The sequence below is a fragment of the Doryrhamphus excisus genome, linkage group LG19 (assembly GCF_037039965.1).
Source record: "Doryrhamphus excisus strain RoL-2023G ecotype Guam linkage group LG19, RoL_Dexc_Guam_v1.1, whole genome shotgun sequence".
NCBI lineage: Eukaryota > Metazoa > Chordata > Actinopteri > Syngnathiformes > Syngnathidae > Doryrhamphus > Doryrhamphus excisus.
Window position 1 is genome coordinate 3,805,140 of NC_136375.1, and position 26,414 is coordinate 3,831,553.

General features: G+C 42.6%; 1 protein-coding gene across 2 annotated transcripts in view; it reads right to left on the bottom strand.

The window, feature by feature from the left end:
* The window catches only part of syk (spleen tyrosine kinase), a 55,331-nt gene extending 31,652 nt beyond the window's left edge, over window positions 1-23,679 (bottom strand). Inside the window, exons 1-5 of one of the 2 annotated variants that reach the window (XM_058057264.2) lie at window positions 23,662-23,679; window positions 22,881-23,024; window positions 12,417-12,868; window positions 11,784-11,944; window positions 4,720-4,858 (exon numbers count right to left, since the gene is read on the bottom strand). In XM_058057264.2, the coding sequence (XP_057913247.2) occupies window positions 4,720-4,858; window positions 11,784-11,944; window positions 12,417-12,868; window positions 22,881-22,917 (789 nt within the window). In that variant the 5' untranslated portion in view covers window positions 22,918-23,024; window positions 23,662-23,679. Of the gene's footprint in view, window positions 1-4,719; window positions 4,859-11,783; window positions 11,945-12,416; window positions 12,869-22,880; window positions 23,047-23,661 lie in introns of those variants that run through there. The other variant, XM_058057265.2, reaches the window with a different exon arrangement.
* Between the last annotated feature and the right edge of the window lie 2,735 nt (window positions 23,680-26,414).

Here is a 26,414-nt window from a genome sequence, read left to right on the forward strand (position 1 = left end):
CTACATAATAAATGAGCTGTATGGTATCAGCTGGGAAGGGAATCATTGTAATCCACATGTCAAGAGAAGGGGGTTTTTGAAGGGAGGGGCTGTGAGGAGGAGGAGGAGGTGGTGGCCATGGCAGTGAATGAGCACAGAGGGCTGAATCGCTCATGTCGAACAGAAGCTTCTTACGGCCAAACGATTCGAGATATGGACACCACGAGACGACCGTGAGCGGCCCGAGGGTCGGGGCTTTGCATAGATCTGCTCGTTTTGCATATCGGTTGAGAAATGACCGCAGGATGACGAGTTGAAAACACAGAAAATTAAAGATTTGGAGAAAGAAAAGACGGCGTCTTTAACATGGGAGTGAATGGGAGACATGCCGGCGCTCTTCTCGCTTCTGAGGGCCCAGAAGGCAATCCGTACATCTCTCAGACATAAGAGTGACATTTTTGGAAAGGGGACAAGATTTCCTACGTTTTCACCAAATTAAATCGAGCTGGCTAAAACGGTGTGGCCAGGAAGAGGAGTTGTTTGCAAAGCCAAAAAGTTTTCTTTTCGTCTCCCCTGCCACAGTGGAGTCAGAGTGGGAGACGCTGGCGAAGCGCACACCTCCTTCTGACAAAGATAGAGCGAAAACTAAACATCCTACGATAAAACTAATTAGCCACAGAGAGAGTAGAGAAGTTTATCTCAAAAATGAGCCGTTAATCACGTTTCTACGTGGCCGTATGGCTGAGCTACAAGGCTGTGAAAAATGTGTAGATTCTGTTTTTTTTCTCTGCCTTGTGCTGTTCTAAAAATAGAACAGGTGAAAACCTAATCTAGTGGCCCATTTTTGAACGTTTTGGTTAATAGCGTCGCCATGGTTACACAAAACGTTCCAAAAACTAAATACCGCTGTAGTCCTGAGCGCCACGTTTCCGGCGGTGTAACATGTTTGGGGGTCCTTCTTGCGGTTTTGGCCGCATTACGCGCACAAAAAGTGGAAGATTAAGATATAAGAAGAAAGAGAAAAATAACTAGAAAATTCCCGCGGAAATTTTGATGGACTGGCCACCTGTGCTGTGAACCTCGGGCCCGCCGTAGCACCTAGCAAGAAAGCCTCAAGTACGGAAAAGGTTGATGCAGTCCCATAGTGTCCCCACATCATGCCAAGTGTGTATTTGCCTTTAAACTTGAGTAAATTAGCTAAAATGCTAAAATGCTAACATGACAACGGCTACCGTGCTAACACGTAGCAAAACAGCCTCAGGTCCTGAAAAGTTTGGGGCAGTCCTACAGTGTCCCCACATCATGCCATGTGTGTATTTTCCTTTAGACATGAGTAAATTAGGTAAAATGCTAACAGTCATCATGCTAGCACCTAGCAAGAGGGCCTTAAGTTTAGAAAGTACCAAGGTTGTCCTATAACCTCCCCACAACATGCCATGTGTGTATTATCCTTTAGACATGAGTAAATTAGCTTAAATGCTAACATGCTAACGGGTACCATGCTAGCACCTAGCAAGAGTGCCTCAACTTTAGAAAGTGCCAAGGTTGTCCTATAACCTCCCCGCAACATGCCATGTGTGTATTATCCTTTAGACATGAGTAAATTAGCTTAAATGCTAACATGCTAACGGGTACCATGCTAGCACCTAGCAAGAGAGCCTCAACTTTAGAAAGTGCCAAGGTTGTCCTATAACCTCCCTGCATCATGCCATGGGTGTATTTGCCTTTAAACGTGAGTAAATTAGCTTAAATGCTAACATGCTAACAGTCGTCATGCTAGCACCTAGCAAGAGAGCCTCAAGTTTGGAAAGTGCCAAGGATGTCCTATAACCTCCCTACATCATGCCATGTGTGTATTTGCCTTTAGACATGAGTAAATTAGCTTAAATGCTAACATGCTAACGGCTACCATGCTAGCACCTAGCAAGAGGGCCTCAAGTTTAGAAAGTGCCAAGGATGTCCTATAACCTCCCTACATCATGCCATGTGTGTATTTGCCTTGAAATCTGAGTAAATTAGCTTAAATGCTAACATGCTAACAGTCGTCATGCTAGCACCTAGCAAGAGAGCCTCAAGTTTAGAAAGTGCCAAGGTTGTCCTATAACCTCCCTACATCATGCCATGTGTGTATTTGCCTTTAGACATGAGTAAATTAGCTTAAATGCTAACATGCTAACGACTACCATGCTAGCACCTAGCAAGAGGGCCGAGCAACATAGCATCAAGTCTTGAAAGTTGCCAGGCACTGCTGTGGTGTCTGTACATGTCATGTGATGTTTTCCAATTGAAAGCAGCACTTGCATTGCCATGGAGGACTAAAGAGCAGAGAGTGCCTGACATGCGGGTCGATACTGAACTATCGATTCCTGACATGATGATAACACAGCTCATTGCTGTATCATGGATTCTATAAAAATGTTGATATTTTGATACTTTGGTCTTTGAGGTGCCTGGAGTCACTGTGCTTAATTAGAAAAATCTAACTTTTAAAATCTACATAATAAATGAGCTGTATGGTATCAGCTGGGAAGGGAATCATTGTAATCCACATGTCAAGAGAAGGGGGTTTTTGAAGGGAGGGGCTGTGAGGAGGAGGAGGAGGAGGAGGTGGTGGCCATGGCAGTGAATGAGCACAGAGGGCTGAATCGCTCATGTCGAACAGAAGCTTCTTACGGCCAAACGATTCGAGATATGGACACCACGAGACGACCGTGAGCGGCCCGAGGGTCGGGGCTTTGCATAGATCTGCTCGTTTTGCATATCGGTTGAGAAATGACCGCAGGATGACGAGTTGAAAACACAGAAAATTAAAGATTTGGAGAAAGAAAAGACGGCGTCTTTAACATGGGAGTGAATGGGAGACATGCCGGCGCTCTTCTCGCTTCTGAGGGCCCAGAAGGCAATCCGTACATCTCTCAGACATAAGAGTGACATTTTTGGAAAGGGGACAAGATTTCCTACGTTTTCACCAAATTAAATCGAGCTGGCTAAAACGGTGTGGCCAGGAAGAGGAGTTGTTTGCAAAGCCAAAAAGTTTTCTTTTCGTCTCCCCTGCCACAGTGGAGTCAGAGTGGGAGACGCTGGCGAAGCGCACACCTCCTTCTGACGAAGATAGAGCGAAAACTAAACATCCTACGATAAAACTAATTAGCCACAGAGAGAGTAGAGAAGTTTATCTCAAAAATGAGCCGTTAATCACGTTTCTACGTGGCAGTATGGCTGAGCTACAAGGCTGTGAAAAATGTGTAGATTCTCGTTTTTTTCTCTGCCTTGTGCTGTTCTAAAAATAGAACAGGTGAAAACCTAATCTAGTGGCCCATTTTTGAACGTTTTGGTTAATAGCGTCGCCATGGTTACCCAAAACGTTCCAAAAACTAAATACCGCTGTAGTCCCGAGCGCCACGTGTCCGGCGGTGTAACATGTTTGGGGGTCCTTCTTGCGGTTTTGGCCGCATTACGCGCGCAAAAAAGGGAAGATTAAGATATACGGAATAATAATAACTAAACAGCAATAACAATATGGGCTGGCTCAGTAGCCAGCCCATAGACTGCTACTGCAAGTAGCAGTCTATGGGCTGGCTACTGGGCCAGTCCATAATAACTAAACAGCAATAACAATATGGGCTGGCTCAGTAGCCAGGGTTCCATGCTAGCACCTAGCACCTAGCAAGGGAGCCTCAACTTTAGAAAGTGCCAAGGTTGTCCCATAGACTGGGCTGGCTACTGAGCCAGTCCTATGGGCTGGCTACTGAGCCAGTCCATAATGATGAAGAAGTGGTGCATAGTAAAAAAGACAAACAGCACCTTAGTTGAATTTACTGCCAAGTGCCTAGAAGGAATAAAGCCAAATCCTTTTTGTAAGACCATACTGAATTACATTTTTTCCTGTTGCTTATTTGCATCATGTTGAATTGCATCATATCGCAAGAAATTGCACCATATCATATCGGATTGCTTTGATTTGAACCAAATGATTATTGCAACGTATCGCATCATGTCGCATCGTGAAGAGGGTGAATCGTATTGCATCGTATCGCCAGAAAATTCCATGTATCGTTAAAGTATCGTATCGCTGGCAGATGTGTATCGAATCGTCCTCAATGCTGAGATTTACACCACTAGTACACATTTTAATAGTTCATGGTGTTATATTTGTAAAGACGGTTGTTTTCATGTAAAACAACCATTTTTGTGTTGTTTACGTTGTGACATAGTGATATAGATATTTTGATCAAAGATGAGAATCTAATCTTTAACCTACAAGAAAATGTTCTGTGTGCCTTATCATCCTAAGTCATCCTAAATGGTCAGCTGGCTTTTGAAAAAGTTCTACTCGGTTAGCCAAGTTTGTTGCCATGCTTGAACTTCCCCAAGCATAGCTTTTGTAGTTAGAACTGAATCTTCTTATCAGCAATTTCCTTTAAATCTATTTTCAGTTTTCTTAAATTGCTCAGGATGTGCTCATCTTGTGAGTCAGCACAAATCTCCAACTTTGCTATCACCCAAAAAACACAAGCTGAGCTTTCTGAGAAATGTTATGGAAATGTTTAATGATGTTTTTGAATATAGCGTGGACCGATGAAAAAAAAGTTGCCGGCCCCCAGGCTGAATTTCGGACACCCCTGGTTTCTGGGAATTGTGTACCATGAATGAGCATTGAACATAACAGTGGAGGGTAAACTAAAACCAACCAATCAGGCACATAAGATGAAGATCAAATAAGTAGAAATATATTTTTACCTGCCAAAGAGTGTCAAACACCTTGCCATCTGGAATGCAGAACTTGCCAGCCCTGTCCTGGTCGATGCGGTAATGCATCACTTGGCCTTCATGTAATAGACAAAGAGCATAGGATCCATTCACATCCCTCTGTCGGATACTACGCAGAAAAACAAAGCACAGAACCAATGTCAAAAAGGAGTAGCACTTTGATACATGTGGTGCATTAAAGGTGCTAAAACCAATCCATTCTAGGCCAACATATGCCCGGCGGATGCCTGTCTGTAAATCATGCGGCGGAAAAATACATCGGCGAAATTGTGAAAAGGGGTGAAAATGTTGTGGAGAACTGGATAAAGGCAGTTTGATATACACAGCCCGGGTTGTATTCATCAACCACGTGACCTATGAACTCTGCTCTATGCTTGTGAGACTTAGACGCTGTACCGTCGTGACATCAAGTGCCTTGAACGCTTTCAGGAATCCAGGCTATAGATCCTCAATATTCGCTGGAAGACCACATTATCAGCCACCAAGTTCTTTGCCGGGCCTCACTACCAAGTACCAAGTTCGTCACCAGCGTCTCTGCCGGGTAGTTTCCGTACAGCAAATAGAGCCCTCTCGTCTTCCAACGATCATCCTCTGCTAACAATGGGAAGAGGAGCCAGAGGAGGAATCGCTCAAACAGACTTTGGCTCAAACTAACATCCAGTCCTCCTCATTGGAACAGATTGCTGCAGATTGGACAGCCCGGAGGACCTCTGTCTGCATTGGAATCCTCCCTCGCTCTCCTCTCCTTTGAGCAGAACAGACAACAGAATGAGGAAGAGAAACAAAGTGTCTTCGGCATCCTCGACCCCAGTGGACGCTCAATGCAAATCCTACCCACGTCTCTTTCACCTTGGGCGCTGACACAATGAATGAAGCAGATGACAATTGTAACAGTCTAATTCCACTTCTAACATGTCTATCTGCGTTATTTGGCAGTGCGGTTTTCCCCCAAACAATCACACGTGAATAAGGCAAGGTTTTACATGTAACTTTGCCATTTTATTTGCTTGCAACAGAGCATCTTGGCGATATATTAATTGTGTTTACGGAATAGCTGGCCACTTACCCAGATGGAACATTAAGATGAAGGAATACGTATATGAGGAAATGACAAATCTTTGGTTTTCTGTTACATTGCCAACTGTGGATGTCAACAACAGTTTTAGGGTCTTGCTTTCCAGCTCTCACAATGTTGATGTTTTTCTTGGTCTCCCTGGTTGATGCCTGTTACTTAGTAAGCCAGGGGTTTCTTTCTTCATCGGGACATTCCAGATGGTTGGATTTGCTATATCCAGTGTTTGTACAATGGTTCCGATTTATTTTCCGTCTTTTCTCAGATTCACAATTGCATTATAGTTTTACAATGAGTATTAAACATGATTATTAAACATTAAACAACACTCCTATGGGAGGGGGCGCCCCATAGGAGGGGAGGGGGCGCCCCATAGGAGGGGAGGGGGCGCCATCTTCTTGAAGTAAATTGTGTTTCTCACTTTCTTTATTAGGCCCAGTGGTTAGTGCGCAGGCCACACAGCTAGGTTAATTGGTGACTCCAAATTGTCCATAAGTATGAATGTGGGTGTGGTTCGTCTATATGTGCCCTGTGATTGGCTGGCAACCAGTCCAGGGTGTACCCCACCTTTCGCTCAAAGACAGCTGGGATAGGCTCCAGCACCACCGCACCCTTGTGAGGATAAGTGGAAGAAAATGAATGAATGAAACATGCCCCATGGCATGTTATTTAGCTGTTGCATTCAATTAAAAAATGCACAAACTGGGAGTCAGCAAAGCGTAGGATGCTTTGCTTGGGAGCTCAATTCCAGCTCAATTGATACAGTACTGGGCAAACAGACTAGTTTCCATGTGCAATATTGTATAATATATAATATATAATAATCCAGACAATATATGTAATCCAGGGCACAATTTTGGTGTAAATGTCAAAAACCGAATCGGACAAAACCTTATTAGAACACCACAATATTCATTCATTCATTAATTTTCTACCGCTTATCCTCACGAGGGTCACGGGGGTGCTGGAGCCTATCTCAGCTGTCTCCGGTGAGAGGCAGGGTACACGCTGGACTGGTGGCCAGCCAATCACAGGGCACCTATAGACAAACAACCATTCACACCCACATTCATACCTATGGACAATTTGGAGTTGCCAATTAACCTAGCATGTTTTTGGAATGTGGGAGGAAACTGGAGTACCCGGCAAAAACCCATGTACTCCAGCAAAGCAATGCGTTGTGTATTGACCAACAATATAGGATATCATATTTGACTGACGAATGATAGTGTTGTGTAAAATTGCAATTCTTTCCACAAATGGTTTTAAGTCAGTAACGGCTGTGTAATGGCTTCCATTGTATGTTTATTTCTGACATATGACTTCACTTTACTTGTATGCGGAGAAAACCCACGCGTGCACGGGGAGAACATGCAAACTCCACACCACAGGGTGGGATTGAACTCAGGTCTCCTAGCTGTGAGGTCTGCGCGCTAACCACTTGGCTGCCGTGCAGCCACACCACACTATATTTTAAATAAAACAAAAAGCACAATAGTATGTAGTCAAGCACCAACAAGGTCAGTCCAAGCATGGTCTAGTCGGCCACCGATAGAGACACCATCTGGCATTTGAGGCTGCCATTTTTGGAGCTTCGCCACATCCGTGTTTGCCAGCCAACCTAGAGGTCAAAATCCTTGAGTGGTCGGTGGAAAAATTCATCCATGTGCACATGCAGAAATTGCCTGTATGATGAATTCCATGGTTGCATACTTCTGTCAATGACAAGCTTAATTCGAAGGTCAAGTCATGTCTTCTGATGCCAAACATCTACTGTCTTCATAACTGTCTGTAGTGCTGGAAGAAATAAGCCAACATTGGTGGTTGCCTTGCTCTCCAACTGTGAGAAGTAGAATTTCAGCTGTACATGGCGGCGTGGTTGCATTTGTGTTGTAATGTTACCCAAGCTTGCATCAATACATCCATGCATGGAACAAGTAATTTTAGAAAGACAGAAAACAATGCAAGTACTTTAAGTTCTCATGATTTAGCTGATGTTTGGCAAGCCATTTGAAAAGCTTTGATGGGATGGATGTGACCAATGTGCTGCCTATTGAGAACCCCTGATGGAGCCCATCTTTATTTATGAATGGAGTATGACATATTTTGTATTTTCCGAGCCAACCTCTCAACCCAGGGTTGAAGATGAACAGAAAATGAACAGAAAATGCAGTTTTTAAATTTAATGTAATTTATTATTTAGGGAGAAAAAACATCCAAAGCTACATGGCCCTGTGTGAAAAAGTGATTGTACCCTAAAGCTAATAACATAGGTTGGGCTACCGGTTTGGCAAAAACAACTGCAATCAACCATTTGCCATAACTTGCAATGTGTCTCTTACAACACTGTGGATGAATTTTGGTCTACTCAACTTTTTTAGAATTGTTGTCATTCAGCCAAAGTGCCTGCCCCGTTTGTACAAGGACCGGATAGCACGTAGTAGCACGCCACCAATCCCGTACTCCCAGTGCACCCCCCAAAGGACGCCACGAGGGACATGGTGGTATGCCTTTTCCAGATCCACAAAGCACATGTAGACTGGTTGGGCAAACTCCCATGCACCCTCAAGCACCCTCGTGAGGGTGTAGAGCTGGTCCAGTGTTCCACGACCAGGACGAAAATCGCATTGGACCTCTTGTAACAAAGGTTCGACCAACGGTCGTACCCTTCTCCCCAGCACCCTAGAATAGACTTTCCCAGGGAGGCTGAGGAGTGTGATCCCCCTATAGTTGGAACACCACCCCGGTCTGCCAATCCAAAGGTACTGTTCCCGACTTCCACGCAATGTTGAAGAGACGTGCCAGCCAAGACAGTCCCTCAACATCCAGAGCCTTGAGGAATTCTGGGCAGAACTCGTCCACCCCTGCAGCTTTGCCACTGAGGAGCGTTTTAACCACCCCAGATACCTCAGCCACGGTGATGGCACTGTCCACGTATGTCTCCTCAGACTCTGCTTCCTCTATGGAAGATATGTCAGTGGGATTGAGAAGGACCTCAAAGTATTCCTTCCACCGTCCGACTACATCCCCAGTCGAGGTCAGCAAGCCCCCGTCTCCACTGTAAACAGTGTGGACTGGGCACTGCTTCCCTTTTCTGAGGTGCCAGACGGTTTGCCAGAACCTCTTTGAGGCCGACTGAAAGTCGTGCTCCATGGCCTCACCGAATTCCTCCCACAACCGAGTTTTTGCCTCGACAACCGCCGAAGCCGCGAACCGTTTGGCCTGATGGTACCTGTCAGCTGCTTCCGGAGTCCCACAAGCCATCAATGCTCGATAGGACTCCTTCTTCAGCGGCCCTGACCTCTGGTGTCCACCATGGGCTTCGAGGCCTGCTGCCACGACTGGCACCGACCGCCTTGCGGCCGCAGCTCCAGTCAATCGCCTCAGTCATGGCGGCACAGAATATGGCCCATTCAGACTTAATATCAGCCCGGACTCAATTGACAGCTCAGCCCCTCTCTTCACCCGTGTGTCCAGGACATGTGGACGCAGGTCTGATGATACGACTACAAAGTCGATCATAGACCTGCGGCCTAGGGTGTCCTGGTGCCAAGTGCACTTATGGACATCCCTATGTTCGAACATGGTGTTAGTTATGGACAAACTGTGGTTCGCACAGAAGTCCAGTAACATCACAACGCACGGGTTCAGATCAGGGAGGCCGTTCCTCCCAATCACGCCCCTCCAGGTCACACTGTCATTGCCCACATGGGCGTTGAAGTCTCCCAGTAGAACGACGGAGTCACCAGCTGGGGTGCTCTCCGGCACCCCCCTGATAGACTCCAAGAAGGCCGGGTACTCCGAACTGCCGTTTGGCGCGTACACACAAATGACAGTCAGGACCCAGCCCAAAGGCCTGGGGAAATGACTCCGGGGCTGACTCCAACACAGAGGCACCAAGCCGGGGGGCTATTAATAAGCCCACACCAGCTCGCCGCCTCTCCCCTGCAGCAACTCCAGAGTAGAACAAGATCCAGCCCCTCTCGAGGAGTTTGGTTCCGGAACCCAAACTGTGGGTCAAGGTGAGTCTGACTATGTCTAGTCAGAATATCTCAACCTCTCGCACAAGTTCAGGTTCTTTTCCCACCAGAGAAGTGACATTCCATGTCCCAAGAACCAGATTTGGCGACCGAAGACCAGGTCAATCCTTCTGTGTTCAGTGTTTACATTTAAATAAATATTTGTTTAAACTTGAGACCTGTGATATTTGTTATCATTGTAATTTTTTCATGTAAATTGAGGCAGCAAAAGCAGTATCGGCCACAAGTATCGGCCACAAATCGGCCCAAGCAAAATCGGCCATCGGCTAAGGGTGATGGAAAAAAATCGGCATTGGCCCGAAAAAAACATATTGTTCGATCCCTAGAATGAATGTCATGTTCTCATTGACTATTATGAAAATTTGTTTGATGATATAAAACATTTAAGTGTGACAAACATGCATAACAAATTGGAAAGGGGGCAAACCCTTTTTCACACCACTCTATATTCCTAAATGTGTTGTTTTGTGCAGTGATTCGGATCAGAATCAAAACAGTATAAACTATATCCCATATGTGTGTCCTCTTTTGAGACTATAAATATGCTCCTGCTATTTGTTATCTATCTTAATCACTGAATGATTCACTCAAAACTGTGTCACAATAATAACAAATATTCCACCCACTGACAGTACAACATGTATGCACGTCAGATTATGATGTTTAAAGTAAAACAGTCTTGGGTGGTGACACAAGAGACCCAACAGCCACATCATTCTTCCTCTTTTAAGGCTATTTCAGGAAGTCCTTTGCAAACCGGAAACCAGTGGGTCTGCATGTATGTGTGTATGTACTGTATATGTACGTATATATATATATATGTGTGCTGGTGTAGTCTCTGTTTCTTCAGCCAACCACGACCGCTTTGCAGAATGAGCAGCATGTACTTTACATGTACTCTATACTATGTGCCACACACTCATAAAGTACATTTTGAAGTGAATCCATTTCATAATAACAATAAGCCAAATGTACACTTTTGTTCACTCCTGGTTCACTTAATACACGAAACAACTGACATGAGGCGTCTGTGTACATTGGAGAACATACGGTAAGTGTTTAATTCCCTGCTGAAGTTCATCCCCTTACAAATACAAATGACTGTACAGTCTTCCTTGTTTAGCTCAATTAATTGGTACCAGAACCGGCCGTAATAATTGAATTTCCACTAAGCAGGATTCTTTATTTATGAATGGAGTATTTTCATTCAAAAAAACTGTTTACGTCCTTCTAAATGCGGGTTTTAACATTATTAAATATGAATTAACACACCTATACGGCCTTGATTGTCTTAGAATCAAATATAGTAGACATAATCAGCAATTAAATAAAACTCATGCTTGTGTGTGTTGCAAGAAATGTGTTCCTGACGTGTGGACAGGAAGTAACTTGGGGGGTTCAGGACTGAGTTTTAGTTGGATAACGGCCACAACAGTAGACTATATTATTATTATTGTGCCTGTCGTTCCGGCGATTAGGTCTGCTGTTTACAGTAACATTACTGACTCAGTGGAGAATATTACATTTCATCATTATCATCATCATAATTCATCTTTTAAATGCCTTAAATTTTTATTTTAGTTAATTTAGCCATTTTATGTTAGTAAAATGCTTAGTTTCTGAAAGAAATCATGTAAAATTTGCTTAAATATGCAGAATATTTTTACTAATAGGCCGTATTAAACCACAATACAGCATGATATATTAAAAATATTTGAAGTGCAGTGTAAGGGACAACTGCATAACATTTATTTCATGTGGGTTGTTTTTGGTTTTTTTTTTACACACATTACACCATAAAAATGATAGACTGTCCATTTCAAGGGGCTAAAGGTACTAAATGTCTGATCTCTTTTCTGACGGTCCTTGTGGATTTAATACTTTTCTGTCCCCAATTGGAATCATATGAGCAAAGTACTCACAGGAATTTTCCATTGGTACGGGGGCCATTTTGAAGCCTGGCCTCCGAGTCCTCTCGTGTTATTTTGCCATGGAACCAGGGCATCCGTTCATGAGCTGTGGTCGCAATGAGCTTCTCCAAATGTGGCCTCTGGCTGATAATGGCTTGTTCTAGAGCTGTACCCTGCACACACGGCCATCTTTAGTCATCTTTACACATTTGAACTGGCTAACAACACAAATGTGTGTCTGTTTATGCACTTTTCAGCACTTATACTTGTACTTACACTTATACTATATACACCTATCACTAATACTAATACATCTATCACTTATACTGTCAAGTAACAATGCTTGTATGCAGACAAAGGTCCAAACCCACAGTGTCATATACATATATAGTGTCACTCAACTGCACTTTTAGGTCTGAGTTATTATCTCGCCAAAGCAAAAGCCACACTTCATCTGGTGGTTCTTTTTTTTCCCTCTCATTCTCCCATGCATATCAGCAGCAAACACAATGGCTGTCTAAAATGCGTCCATTTTTGCGATGCAGCTCATTTTCTGTTTGGCCCTGGGCATATTGTAAAAATACATATTGATTATGAATGATATACTGTATATACTGTGATTAGATGTTACGTGTTGAAACCAACCTGTAGATTCCATGTCTGCCTGACATACTCCTGGATCAGTTTTTCCTTCAAGTCCTCAAAGGGCCCCACCTTGGGCTGCATGTTCTTGGGCCGGTTGCAGGGTTGCTTCAAGCGACACACGAGGCCGTCCATCTCTTGGGCGTGGTAGTCAATCAGCTCCATCGGGCTGCTGTGGCTCTGCCCGCCATCAATGGCGTACGTTTCATCCGATTCCCTCTCAATGGTGTAGTGGTAGCAGCGGCCCGAATACAACACTGAGAGGGCAAAGCCTCCAAGGTGGTTGCGACTTTGCCGTAGCAAATATGTGCCGCTTGCCACGCCCATCTGCTGCAGATAACCCTCTGCCTCTTCTCTGGTAATGTTGCCATAAAAAAACGGCAGCCTGTTCACCCTGTCAGCCATCTTGGCTTGAGGATGCCTTCGCAAGGTCCACTCGCACGGTGCAGCTATGCCTGAAAAAAAAACATTTATTCAATGATAATACAATTTTACAACCCGTTAAATGCCTTGGTGGAAAAAGCTAAGTGCATAACACAGCAATGGGGTCACATGACTACTAGAAGCCCAGTCTAAGATGATTTATCTACCATGTAAGTAGTTGTTGCCTTTTGTAACTGCTACAAAACATGCTAACTGGAAAAACGAATGAAACAAGCATTTACATTTACATTTTGCATTTGTTGGATCTTTACAAGGTTTTAAGTGGAGCTTCAAAATGCAAATAGAAGAAATGGAAGTGAAACAAAAAATGTTTTGAGTGAGCTATTCATTGCAAACAAGCATTAATGTAAAATAATAAATAAATAATAATTAAAGTAAAATAGGCTACTCATCAGCTGAGTGTTAAAAAATGTTTAAAAAAATGTTCTGCATCAATATTGTTAATCAGCTCAAAAATTGGTTTCCAGGAGGCTAGTGGGACTGTTGCTCCAGGTGGTGAAGATGGCTTCACGGAGGGCATCCACTGTCTGGAACTGATGGCAGCATTTGTCTAGAAGAAGTCCTTTGTCAGGCGGGCATTGTGAAGTGCAGCGTTGTTCTGTTGAAAAAGCCAGTCATCCGAGAGCCTTCAGTCATGAGGGATGCCCCTGCAATATCTCCCCGTAGCCAGTTGCCGTTTGATGCCCCTGCCTCCGTTGTTCCACTGACGGAAAAAGCAGCCCAGATCATGATGGTGCCCCCTCCACTGTGCCGTGTAGAAAACATCTCAGGTGGGATCTCTCTCCAGTAACGTTGGAAGTCATCTCATCAGAGAGTAAAACTTTTTTCCACCTTTCAATGTCCCAAAGGGCAATTTCGTGATGTTGGAAAAGACAAGGCCTTTTCTTCTGAAAACCCTTCTCTCACAGATGCCATCTGGTGGTCAGTGGACCGCACCCGGCACCAGTAACAACCTTCATTTGAGCTCATGATGGTCCCGTGTCCCGTGTCTTGACCGACAGTCAATTGCATCCTCCGGGTCAGGGCCGGTGGCATTTATTTGGGGTCCACAACTTGACTTTTTCATTGCATAACCCTCAGGATGTTTGAAGAAGGTTCAAATGACTGTCTCACTGGGTCCAACCTCAGCAGCAATGTGCGAGAGGCAGCTCGACAATCCGACTGCGTTCAAGGATGGAAAGTTTTTCTGCCTTTGCCAACCAGAAATCATGACAGTGTGACTACCTGACAGAAAATTGACATTGATTTTGGCTTTTAAAGGCTGTAGTCTTAAACTTTTGATCAGCTGATGAACAGCCTATTTCACTTTTAATGCTTTCTTGCAATAAATTACTTCCTTTTTTTCCCTCGCTCCCATTTCTTCTTTTTGCATTTTGAAGCTCGACTTCAAAATGTAAATTCTTGCATCAGAAACTTTTGATCACGAGTGTACGCAGGAACCTCAACAGCATCAATAAGATAAAATTCACACACCAAAAAGAAACAGACAGGCCCACAGACTCTTTGGACAAAAAATCCACCACAGAGACTGCAGCAAATTAAATAACCATACAGAGAAAACCGACAAACGCTGAACAGTACTTATTGTGGACTTCCCAACATGACACTAATTATTTTTATTCACAAGATGCCCCGCTTTTAGCCTTGTTTTTAGCTCTTAATGAATGTATGGATGTTATATTTTAATGTCTACTGCGCTGTTTTTACTCAATTATATTTTTCTTCACTGCAAAGCATCTTTGAGTATTCTGAAAAGTGTTATACTGCTATACAAATAAAATGTATTATTACTATTATTATTATTAAGAGCACACTAAACAGCAAATGCTCTTCATGGCCCAAAATCTGTTTCATGGAAGTTAGGGGTCATTTGTGAGCACATGCAATCTTATATTTGATTATCCTGTAATAAACAGGTTTTTTGTGAACTGGATAACTCTATGGATAATGGCTGGTCTGATATTAAAGACTTCAGAATCAGCACTATTAATCTCTGTGTGGAGTTTGCATGTGTCCCCGTGCATGCGTGGGTTTTCTCCAGGTACTCCGGTTTCCTCCCACATTCCAAAAACATGCTAGGTTAATTGTCCATAGGTATGAATTTGAGGGTGAATGGTTGTTGTACCCTGCCTCTCGCCCAAAGACAGCTTGGGATAGGCTCAAGCATCTACCACCGTCACCGCCTTAGGGCAGAGAGCCGGGTCACCTGTTGATTGGCTTGCCTTCAGGCAATGAAGAAATACAATCACCCAAGTAATTAGTTAAGCTAAAATCAACCATTTCAAGGACAAAGTCTTATTCTGTGGCACTGACCTCAAGATGTTTTGGAACACTAGTCTATGGAAAATAAACCTCCCCTGGCAATACAATCATCACCAATAAATCACACATGGGCTCGCTCCTCAACCAACAATGCGTTCATTCACTGCAAGCCTATCCTGCCTTGGTTTCTAACACTGCTCCATTACCAACCCCTCCGCCATCCAGTGATTTTGGCTTCTAAATTTTGGAGGAACTCAATGAAATTCAACAAACTTCCCTGGGTATGATGGGTTTGACCCCACATTTTTAAAAGTAGCTAACAATATTAAAACTAATATGTAGAACAAGAGGGCTGCACGGCGGTCTTAGTGGTCACTGCCACAGCTAGAAGACCTGAGTTCAATCCCACCCTCAGCCATCTCTGTGTGGAGTTTGCATGTTCTCCCCATGCATGTGTGGGTTTTCTCCAGGTACTCCGGTTTCCTCCACTCCCCAAAAACATGCTAGGTTAATTGGCGACTCCAAATAGTCCATAGGTATGAATGTGAGTGTGAATGGTTGTTTGTCTTGTCTATATGTGCCCTGTGATTGGCTGGCCACCAGTCCAGGGTATACCCCGCCTCTCGCCCGAAGACAGCTGGGATAGGGTCCAGCACCCCCGCGACCCTTGTGAGGATAAGCGGTAGAAAATGAATGAATGAATGAATGAATGAAGAACAAGTTTGTGCCTAAGATAGAACTTGAGGCACACGTTTGTGGCCAAGGCAAACCTTTATTCTGATGATACCATCATCTGTTTAGAAGACCAAATGTATGTAATTTCATAAGAAAACCCGGTGTCACTTCATTTTAGCATTGCTGCACGAAGTGACTGGGACTCCCTTCAGCACTCCCTAAAACTTTCAGCCCTTCCATTACTCCACCCGTTTAAACAGAAGGTCTTGATATACACAAGCTGTGATTTACCAGTATGTTTTTATTGATTGGATGGTTATGTTTTGGATAAACGTGTACTGTTTTAGTTTTGTTTTTACTTCTGCTGGGACCTCTTGTCAGGTCCTCATTGTAAATGAGTACTCAATTGAGCTTCTTTCATTCATTCATTTTCTACTGCTTATTCTCACAAGGATCGTGGGCGTGCTGGAGCCTATCCCAGCTGTCTTCGTGCTAGCGGGGTACACCCTGGACTGGTGGCCAGCCAATCACAGGGCACATATAGACAAACAACCATTCACACTCACATTTATAGCTATGGACAATTAACCTAGCATGTTTTTGGAATTGATCTTACCAACTAAAATACAACTAATATATACAATAATATAATATAATACAATAACTAAATAATAATATATAATACAATTAAAAGACACTTTTATCACTTCTGCTTACCAGCAAGTAGTTATTAGATTTTTCCTTGCCACAAATAGAAATTCCAACTCATGACGACTAATCTTGTTTTTGTTGCCATAAAACAGTTTTGTCACTTTTGACAATAGCAGGTATTTGTAAGATTTGTTCTTGAAATTCCAATTTATGACATCCAATCTTGTTTTTGTTTATCCCGCAACACTTTGCAGTTAGACAGATGTGTCACTGTAGCACACTAGCAAGTATTTGTACAATTTGTTCTTGTCATGAATTGAAATTCCAACTTATGACATCCAACCTGGTTTTTGTTTATCCTGCAACTTTTTGCAGTAAGATAGTTGTATCACTGCAGCACACTAGCAGGTACTGTATTTGTATAATTAAATTCCTTGTCACAAATTGAAATTTCTACTTGTGACATCCATTCTGTAAGTCAGTTCTTACGAGCAAGTATTTGTAGGTAAGTTTGCATAGTTTAAGCCAATCACTTACTTTGACAGTGTTGAAATATTACACATGTTAATGCACAACTCACAAAAGGAAGAATGTCAAGAATAAGATGACAAATCTCGTAATTCCTGTAATCAAAGGTAATAACAATGATCACATTTCTGTCCTTTTTCTCTGCGTTTCCATAGTGGTTGAGTTATCCCTTTTCTGTTGCTTTATTGCAATAGCTGCAAAGGAAAAACTCACGGATGAAATAACAGTATTTGACTTATCGCGGAGGAAAGAAAGGACACTTACTGTCTGTTGAGGGACTTAAAGGCGAATGAGAATCACATCACAACGTGGTCGACGGCTCGCATTCCACTGCTAACTGACAAACGTTTGCCGTTGAGACATCAAGGCATTTGACGGAGCTCGGTGGCGCTTTCAAGCTTCCTTATTCTCAGACGCCTTTGACAAGTAGATGCCCTAACTTCCCTTTTTCTGATAAGAACATACAATACAACGCGGCCGCACAAAGTAATATGCAATACTTAAGGCAACAGTTACTAAAGTCAGTACTTTGTTTTGTTGCACACAATATTGATTCAGATTTTGTTTTTTAAATGACAATAAAAGTAAAAAAAGCACTGTACCTACATATGGTAGAATTATTACAATTATAACATGTTAAAGTATCACATTCTAATATGCACCAGATAAGCAGGAAAATGCTTGAATGCTGCAGTAATACTGTACAGAGAAGCCATTTAAAATACTACTAATTGATTTGAAGGCTAAAAGCTACAGGCCAAAAAGCGTGATAGTGATATTTTCCGAGCTTGTTTTCAATGAATTAATTGAGGAAATATCGTAAGAAGAGTAGAGAAGTTTGAGGGAAATTGTTCATTGTAAATGAACTTTTCTGGCAGAGATGCATTTTTGGCAATGAGCTAGCTTACCTGACACACTGCCATTGTGGGCAAGCCATATCCTGGGATAGTCACATGACTGTCACATGACAACCACACAATCCAAAATGTTTCCTATACAGGGACTTGAAGAGTTTAAGTTAAGTATGAAGCTGTATAGCACAAAATAGAACACATTTCCTAAGTCTTCTAATGGTTTCACTTGGACAAACGTTACATATGATTAGCTTGCTGATATTGATAAACTTAAATATTTAGTCATTTTATAAGACTACATGAGCAAAACAGAATATAAACCCACAGGGTTAGCGCTGCGCTGATCATAATGTCAAGCCTGCATAAAACAACAACACAAATTGTGTGTGTGTGTGTGTGTGTGTGCGTGCAATGGCCAAACACTGTTTACCACTCAGGAAGTACCATCTGACAGTATTTGCTCTCTCACATCTCATAAAGGAAACAGTTGACTTCATCGAAGTTGTTGTGTATTTTATTTAGTTGTGTGTGCTTAAAAGGTTGATGGCATAATTGGTCATGTGACTTTTTGTTGTATTGGTACACTAGAAGCTCTTTAGTAAAAGAAAATATGGCTAAAATTCATTTGCATCTACTAAAACCACTGCTGAACAAAAAGAACATTAAAGCTCATATCAGTTTTGCCATCTTGAAAATACTCCCAGGTCTGATGAGGCAAGAGTTGAACTTATTTGGAAGGTGTGTGTCCCATAAAAGTAATGCCGCATCATACCAACAGCAAAATATTGTGGTGGTGTGATGGTCTGGGGTTGTGTTGCTGCTTCAGGATCTGGAAGATTTGCTGTGATACACATGACCATGATTGCTGCTGTCTACCTTAAAAAGTCCTAAAGGGGAATGTCCGGCCATTTATTTGCGGCCTCAAGCTGAAATCAGCTTGGATTCTGCAGCAGGACAATAATCCAAAAGCACCTCTGAATGGCTGAAATACAAAATTATGCAAATAATTCAGCTCTCAGCTCAGCAAGCTTTTGCCAGAGTTGAACCAAAAAAATACAACCCACTGTGGAGCCATGACAATGGAAAACAAAAGCTCTGGAAACCAACTCTGAAGCAGCTTTGAATCAGCCACAGTGGGGAAGGGGTAATAGAGAACCTTGCCATGCACTGCCCATGGTGTAAGCCTGTCTCTATCCCTGGGAATGACCAGCCAATCCCTGCCAACTTTCCTCATGGTTGTTGATGCATGTTGGAAATGGCCAGCGGTATTTACCACAGGCTCCGCCACATCAGGCACTGAGAGGACTGTTTTCCAAGAATGAGGCATCGGGGCATGACTTGGGAGATGGAAATGAGAGAGGTTTATCCCTGGATTTGTCAGAAAATCCTGAGCTGCAGCTCATTTGTGTTGCGAAAAATAGTACAAAACACAACAGATTAATTTGCTTCTTCCGAGGGAGCCCTTTGTGTTCACACCAGTTTGACTTAGAAAACACCATTTGATTTATAAACTAAATATTTTAACCACAATGTCCTGTTTTTATTTTTAAAGAAATCTAACAACCTTCAGGCTTGCCTCGTTGAATGTTTCGAGAATCTGCTACGTTACTGTGAAAGCCTTGACACATGACAATTTTTAAAATCCTGTGTTAGACTTTGAAAACCGTGAGCTCCAGTACATTTGCAGCCCTTTTTTTACCAAAGAACGTTCAAATGTTTGAGTATTCACATCAAATGCACTAAAAGTTCACTACAAGACAATTTAAGAAGAGTTTGTGTCAATAGCCACGTTTACATGAGGAGTTTTTCCTCTTTCCGAATGACCTTTCTGAAAACAATGGTATACATGGAAAGGCATATTCAAACAGAATAGTCAATGGGGCTGCCCAGTAAAGCGTAAACATCAACATCACGTGATACCGACTTCCCCGAGTTTTTCTTTCACTTGTTGGAATAACTCCATATTGCCAGTTTTCCGTTCATCCAGTCTTGAAATTTTGTTTGGATCAAAAACAAACATTCCGCAGCAGTCCAGTGCCGATTGCTCGCCTCCATTTTTAAAAGCGAAGAACGTCTGGAGCTGCGTGTTATGTCATATCTGAGCATGTGCTGAAAGAATCTTTTCTATTTCTATTCAATCTTGCTAATATTTTATAATTAAACTGGGGACAGGTTTTATATAGATATATATTTTCTTTTTATGAATAAAGTATAGAGGGGTGGTTAGCGGTGGTTAGTGGTTAGCGCGCAGACCTCACAGCTAGGAGACCAGGGTTCAATTCCCACCCTCGGCCATCTCTGTGGAGTTTGCATGTTCTCCCCGTGCACGCGTGGGTTTTCTCTGGGTACTCCGGTTTCCTCCCACATTCCAAAAACATGCTAGGTTAATTGGTGACTCCAAATTGTCCATAGGTATGAATGTGAGTGTGAATGGTTGTTTGTCTATATGTGCCGTGTGATACACCCCAGTCCAGGGTGTACCCCGCCTCTCGCCCGAAGACAGCTGGGATAGGCTCCAGCACCCCCGCGACCCTCGTGAGGAAAAGCAGTAGAAAATGAATGAATGAATGAGTATAGAAGGGTTTAGATTCTGTTCCACAGATGGCGGTAATGGACACCGAAAGCTGCTTGCCAACCGCCAATAAACAACAGAAGAAGAAAAACACCACAAAGAAGAACGCACCCTGACACCTTTACGTTTGAGCGGGTAGAAGATACTTCAATCGGATTGGGGAAAGGAGTATTCCACCCCTGGATATCCCATTATATGTTCATTGGTATTGGCACTTTTCTTTCGGAATGAGGTGTATACAACGGTTACATTCTTTCCGTTTGAGCAAATAAACCAAATGCAATTGGAATATTTGGGTCCATGTATACGTGGCTAGTGTTGAAAATCATTACATTGACCAACACAGCACACAACACGCTTAAAATCTACACAGCCACAAAAGAATTCTTGCATGATGAAACATGACCTGCCCAGAACTGCTCAGTGAGAGGCAGCAATATGGTGACGTACAGTCCGTCGCTCTGCTGCCAGCGGCTGAAAGTGAAAGGTGATTGACCACATTCACTGCCATCACCAAAATGTTTTCAGTTGTTTAGCATGTTTCTTTTAAAGCCGAGGTTCCCAAAGTGGGGTAACCAATTGTCACAGGGTGACCAAAAATAAAAAAAACAATTAGCTCTTAACACTCACAATTACGGGTGCACCTGAATGCCTCACAGTGCAAGGAGAACAGGGCAGGAAGTAGAGCATGAAGTTGTTAATTGCTCTGTGTGCATCATATGAACAAAAAAGTTTGATGACTATTTTATTCATTAAGAGTGTTTAATGGGGCTGCATGGCAGACGAGTGGTTAGACCTCACAGCTAGGAGACTCGAGTTCAATCCCACACTCGACCATTTCTGTGTGGAGTTTGCATGTTCTCCCTGTGCATGCATGGGTTTTCTCCGGGTACTCTGGTTTCCTCCCACATTCCAAAAACATGCTAGGTTAATTGGCGACTCCAAATTGTCCATAGGTATGAATGTGGGTGTGAATGGTTGTTTGTCTATATGTGCCCTGTGATTGGCTGGCGGCCAGTCCAAAGTGAACCCCGCCTCTCGCCCGAATACAGCTGGGGTAGCACCCCCACGACACTTGTGAGGATAAGCGGTAGAAAATGAATGAATGAAGAGTGTTTAATGTTGAAGATTTCATTTGTATTGGTGCCAATACAAGCATGGCGCAACATTTCAAAACCTGTCACTGTGAGTGGGGATTCCCATGAAAATGAACCTGTACCATCGTGGGTTGTATGTATTTTAGGACTCCTTTATCATGATTGTTTGTCACTATGCTATTAAGTGAATATGTAAACTTAAACCGCAAGGTCAAGCCATTCATATGGAAGGTTCCCAACAAAAAAAGATATGTATGTTTATCAGGGCTCATGTGAAACTTTATCAAAATCACCATGCAAAATACACATTTTTGACCAGACATTAATATAAAATTGATTAACCATTTAATTATGTTCATTCATTCATTCATTTTCTACCGCTTTTTCCTCACGAGGGTTGCGGGGGTGCTGGAGCCTATCCCAGCTGTCTTCGGGCGAGAGGCGGGGTACACCCTGGACTGGTGGCCAGCCAATCACAGGGCACATATAGACAAACAACCATTCACACTCACATTCATACCTATGGACAATTTGGAGTCGCCAATTAACCTAGCATGTTTTTGGAGTGTGGGAGGAAACCGGAGTACCCGGAGAAAACCCACGCGTGGAGAAAACCCACGCGTGCACGGGGAGAACATGCAAACTCCACACAGAGATGCCCGAGGGTGGAATTGAACCCTGGTCTCCTAGCTGTGAGGTCTGCGCACTAACCACTAGACCGCCGTGCCGCCCTTAATTATGTTAATAACTCTAATTTAATAAATCTAATTTAATAACTCTATTAATGACATAGAGTAGACAGGGCACATAGTATAGTAGACAAAGAACCATCCACATTCATACCTATGGACAATTTTGAGTGGCCAATGAACCTAACAGGTTTTTGGATCGTGGGAGGAAACCGGAGTACCCGGAGAAAACCCAAAAATGGGGAGAACATGCAAACTCCACAGAGATGCCCAAATGGAAATTCAAATCCAACTCTTCTCATCTACTGACTGTGTCGCCAACATGCAAACGGCTAGTCCATCGTGCGGCCTGCAAAAAGTTTACTTGAATTAATCATTCATAATGAATGAAAGACTGTACTAAGAAATAATGACAATGACATTAATTTGAAAGTGAAAATGTCATAAATATAAATAACAACGTAAATAAACAATGATTTAAATTAATAGATTAACTGAAAATATATGTATATTGTTTTATTGGGTGATATAATCGTATAATATATGCATGTTTACCTACTGCATGTGTGATTCCTTGTAATGACACGAGCCTGCCAACTGCCAAGCTGCACCACTGTGCTCCATTAAAGTGGTGAATGAGTGACATCTGCTGGACGTCTTTGTCAAATCTAAAAAGCTATGGAGGTCATACTCACGCCACGGAACGTAGAACACGAAGGTCCTCTGCTCCATTTGTGTATCTTATTGTGTGGAATTCATCTTAGCATCCCAATAGCATCCCATCATCGCCATCCTCTTCATCCTCCTGTCCCATAGACGCGAGATTCCTAAACCACTTCCTATTGGTCCACAGGCACAGCCATGTCATCATTCAAGCGACCAATAGAAATGGAGGACACAGCATGTATGTCGCATACAAACATCACCACTAGATGCCAGTGTTGCTTAAATAAAAAATATATATATCGCGTCGACTGATTTGTCATGTTATGTACTATATGTTGCATTGTTCGTGGTAAATGTATTTCTTGTTGAAAAGAACTTGTTGTAGAGCACAGATGTACTTTGAATTGACGTAGAGAACTTATTGTATTCATTTAAACAAATTGAAACAGCAACATTTATTGAGTGATTTATTTGCATTTTTGCTACTATGACAAAGACGTCACGTCAGGTTTTCAATAACACCTTAAAACTTAAAAGACAATTATATTTGGTATATTTGGTATATTTAGGTGTATTTTGTACTGCTTAACCGATTCTGTACTCTTGCTGCTGTGCAATGCAAATTTCCCCACTGAGGGACGAATAAAGGCACATCTTATCTTATCTTATTTTCCCATTTTTATTTTATATACAATAATTGAATAAATATTGTAAGAAGAGTTTACATCACATCCAATTGAATCATTACAATTGTTCAATGGTTTTAAAATGAGCTTTCATGGTAAAAGATAAGGCAATGAGCTATCTTACCTGAAGCGCTGCCATTTTGGGGATGACATGTCCTGGGATAGTCACATGACAATAATGTGTCAATAACGATGCCTCTACACCAGGGGTCGCCAACCGAAAAGTAAGAATATAATATAAGAAAAAGAGAACTTGAACTCCTCTTCGAGAGCAACCAAAGGGCATGCATTTTGCCCACTGAACATGCCCATAAGCCTTGCAGCTCTCAAGGCAGCAAGCCCCAGCCAGGAACCCAGTGTGCACACCATCGTAATTATTGATGGTTAATATGGCTCAAAATATGCCTCAAAGATATGGCACAAATATAACTCCATGGACGTGCACAAAAAATCCTTAAAGCTGCGACGACACAGCTCGTTAGCTGTAACGCATCGACCAGCCCCTCTCTCCTCAACCACCATTGCTCACCCACGACAACAATCTTGCCATCTGTGGCTCTTGGCTCATTTGTCATTGTATCATTGCAGAAACAACTGTATTTTCAACTGTATTAAAGAGCAGCATTTATTTTGCCATGTAGTAAATTGCATTATCATCTCAATGAGTGTTTAGTGTCAGGACAAAAGCTCTGTGTTTGAGGTAAGTCCGTCTCTTCATCTGTTGATGGTCTCACCATGCTCATTCGGTTTGAAGCTGGAATATCCCTTATGCATATTTTCTCTCTTGATTTCTACTACAGGGTGACTGAAAAGTAACTCCCTATTTTGAAGTACTTGTAATTTATTTTGATCTACAATTCTCACAGGAAAGAATATAAAAAAGTGTATAACATAGAGCAGTGATTGTGGGCCGTGTTCCCTGGTGGGTGGTACTGCAGGTGGGCCATGAAAGGTAATTAAAAATATTCATTCATTCATTCATTCATTTTCTACCGCTTTTTCCTCACGAGGGTCGCGGGGGTTGCTGGAGCCCATCCCAGCTGTCCTCGGACGAGAGGCGGGGCATACCCTGGACTGGTGGCCAGCCAATCACAGGGCACATATAGACAAACAACCATTCACACTCACATTCACACCCATGGACAATTTGGAGTCGCCAATTAACCTAGCATGTTTTTGGAATGTGGGAGGAAACCAGAGTACCCGGAGAAAACCCACGCATGCACGGGGAGAACATGCAAACTCCACACAGAGATGGCCGAGGGTGGGATTGAACTCGAGTCTCCTAGCTGTGAGGTCTAACCACTCGTCTGCCATGCAGCCCCATTAAACACTCTTAATGCATAAAATAGTCATCAAACTTTTTTGTTCATATGATGCACACAGAGCAATTAACAACTTCATGCTCTACTTCCTGCCCTGTTCTCCTTGCACTGTGAGGCATTCAGGTGCACCCGTAATTGTGAGTGTTAAGAGCTAATTGTTTTTTTATTTTTGGTCACCCTGTGACAATTGGTTACCCCACTTTGGGAACCTCGGCTTTAAAAGAAACATGCTAAACAACTGAAAACATTTTGGTGATGGCAGTGAATGTGGTCAATCACCTTTCACTTTCAGCCGCTGGCAGCAGAGCGACGGACTGTACGTCACCATATTGCTGCCTCTCACTGAGCAGTTCTGGGCAGGTCATGTTTCATCATGCAAGAATTCTTTTGTGGCTGTGTAGATTTTAAGCGTGTTGTGTGCTGTGTTGGTCAATGTAATGATTTTCAACACTAGCCACGTACACATGGACCCAAATATTCCAATTGCATTTGGTTTATTTGCTCAAAAAATAAAAATTCGTTCATTAAAAATATTCATTCATTCATTCATTCATTTTCTACCGCTTTTTCCTCACGAGGGTCGCGGGGGTTGCTGGAGCCCATCCCAGCTGTCCTCGGACGAGAGGCGGGGCATACCCTGGACTGGTGGCCAGCCAATCACAGGGCACATATAGACAAACAACCATTCACACTCACATTCACACCTATGGACAATTTGGAGTCGCCAATTAACCTAGCATGTTTTTGGAATGTGGGAGGAAACCAGAGTACCCGGAGAAAACCCACGCATGCACGGGGAGAACATGCAAACTCCACACAGAGATGGCCGAGGGTGGAATTGAACCCTGATCTCCTAGCTGTGAGGTCTGCGCCCTAACCACTCGACCGCAGTGCCGCCCATTAAAAATATTAATTTTTGCAAATATTATTTTTAAATTATTTATTATTTTCATTATTTTTTTATTATATATATATATTTTTTTTTATTATGAGAATTCATTATGAGAATTAATTCTGTCTTGTGTGTACACCACAGATTAAAAGTTTGGGCTTCCTTTATCCCCCTGCTTTCATTTCAATCCTGAATCTTAATAATAATAATAATGCTATTATTATAATTGTTATTATATACAATATCATATATATTATATATAATATTATATAATAATAATATTATTATTAAGTTAAGTGCTGAGAATGCAGCATTTCGTCTATGTACTGTTTATAGGACAAAGGTGGGCCGCAGACATTTTTGAGATTTTCAAGTGGGCCCTGAGTAAAGTTTGGGAACCCCTGACATAGAGTAACAAGGCTTACTGGCTGCACTGTGTGTGTGTATGCTAGCGGCCTCGCCTTCCCCCACAGAGACTGTATGACTGTGAGGTCTGTATGACTGATAAGATGTCTCACTCCATTCAAACGCTGTTTTTTTATGGAATGCCGATGTTCAATGAAGCCAGTAGGCCCTTGAATGAATGCAGAGCGATCATTCTTCCTGCCTGTTTGGAGGCGAGAAGGGACAAAACCAGAACATGTACACATGGCAATATAT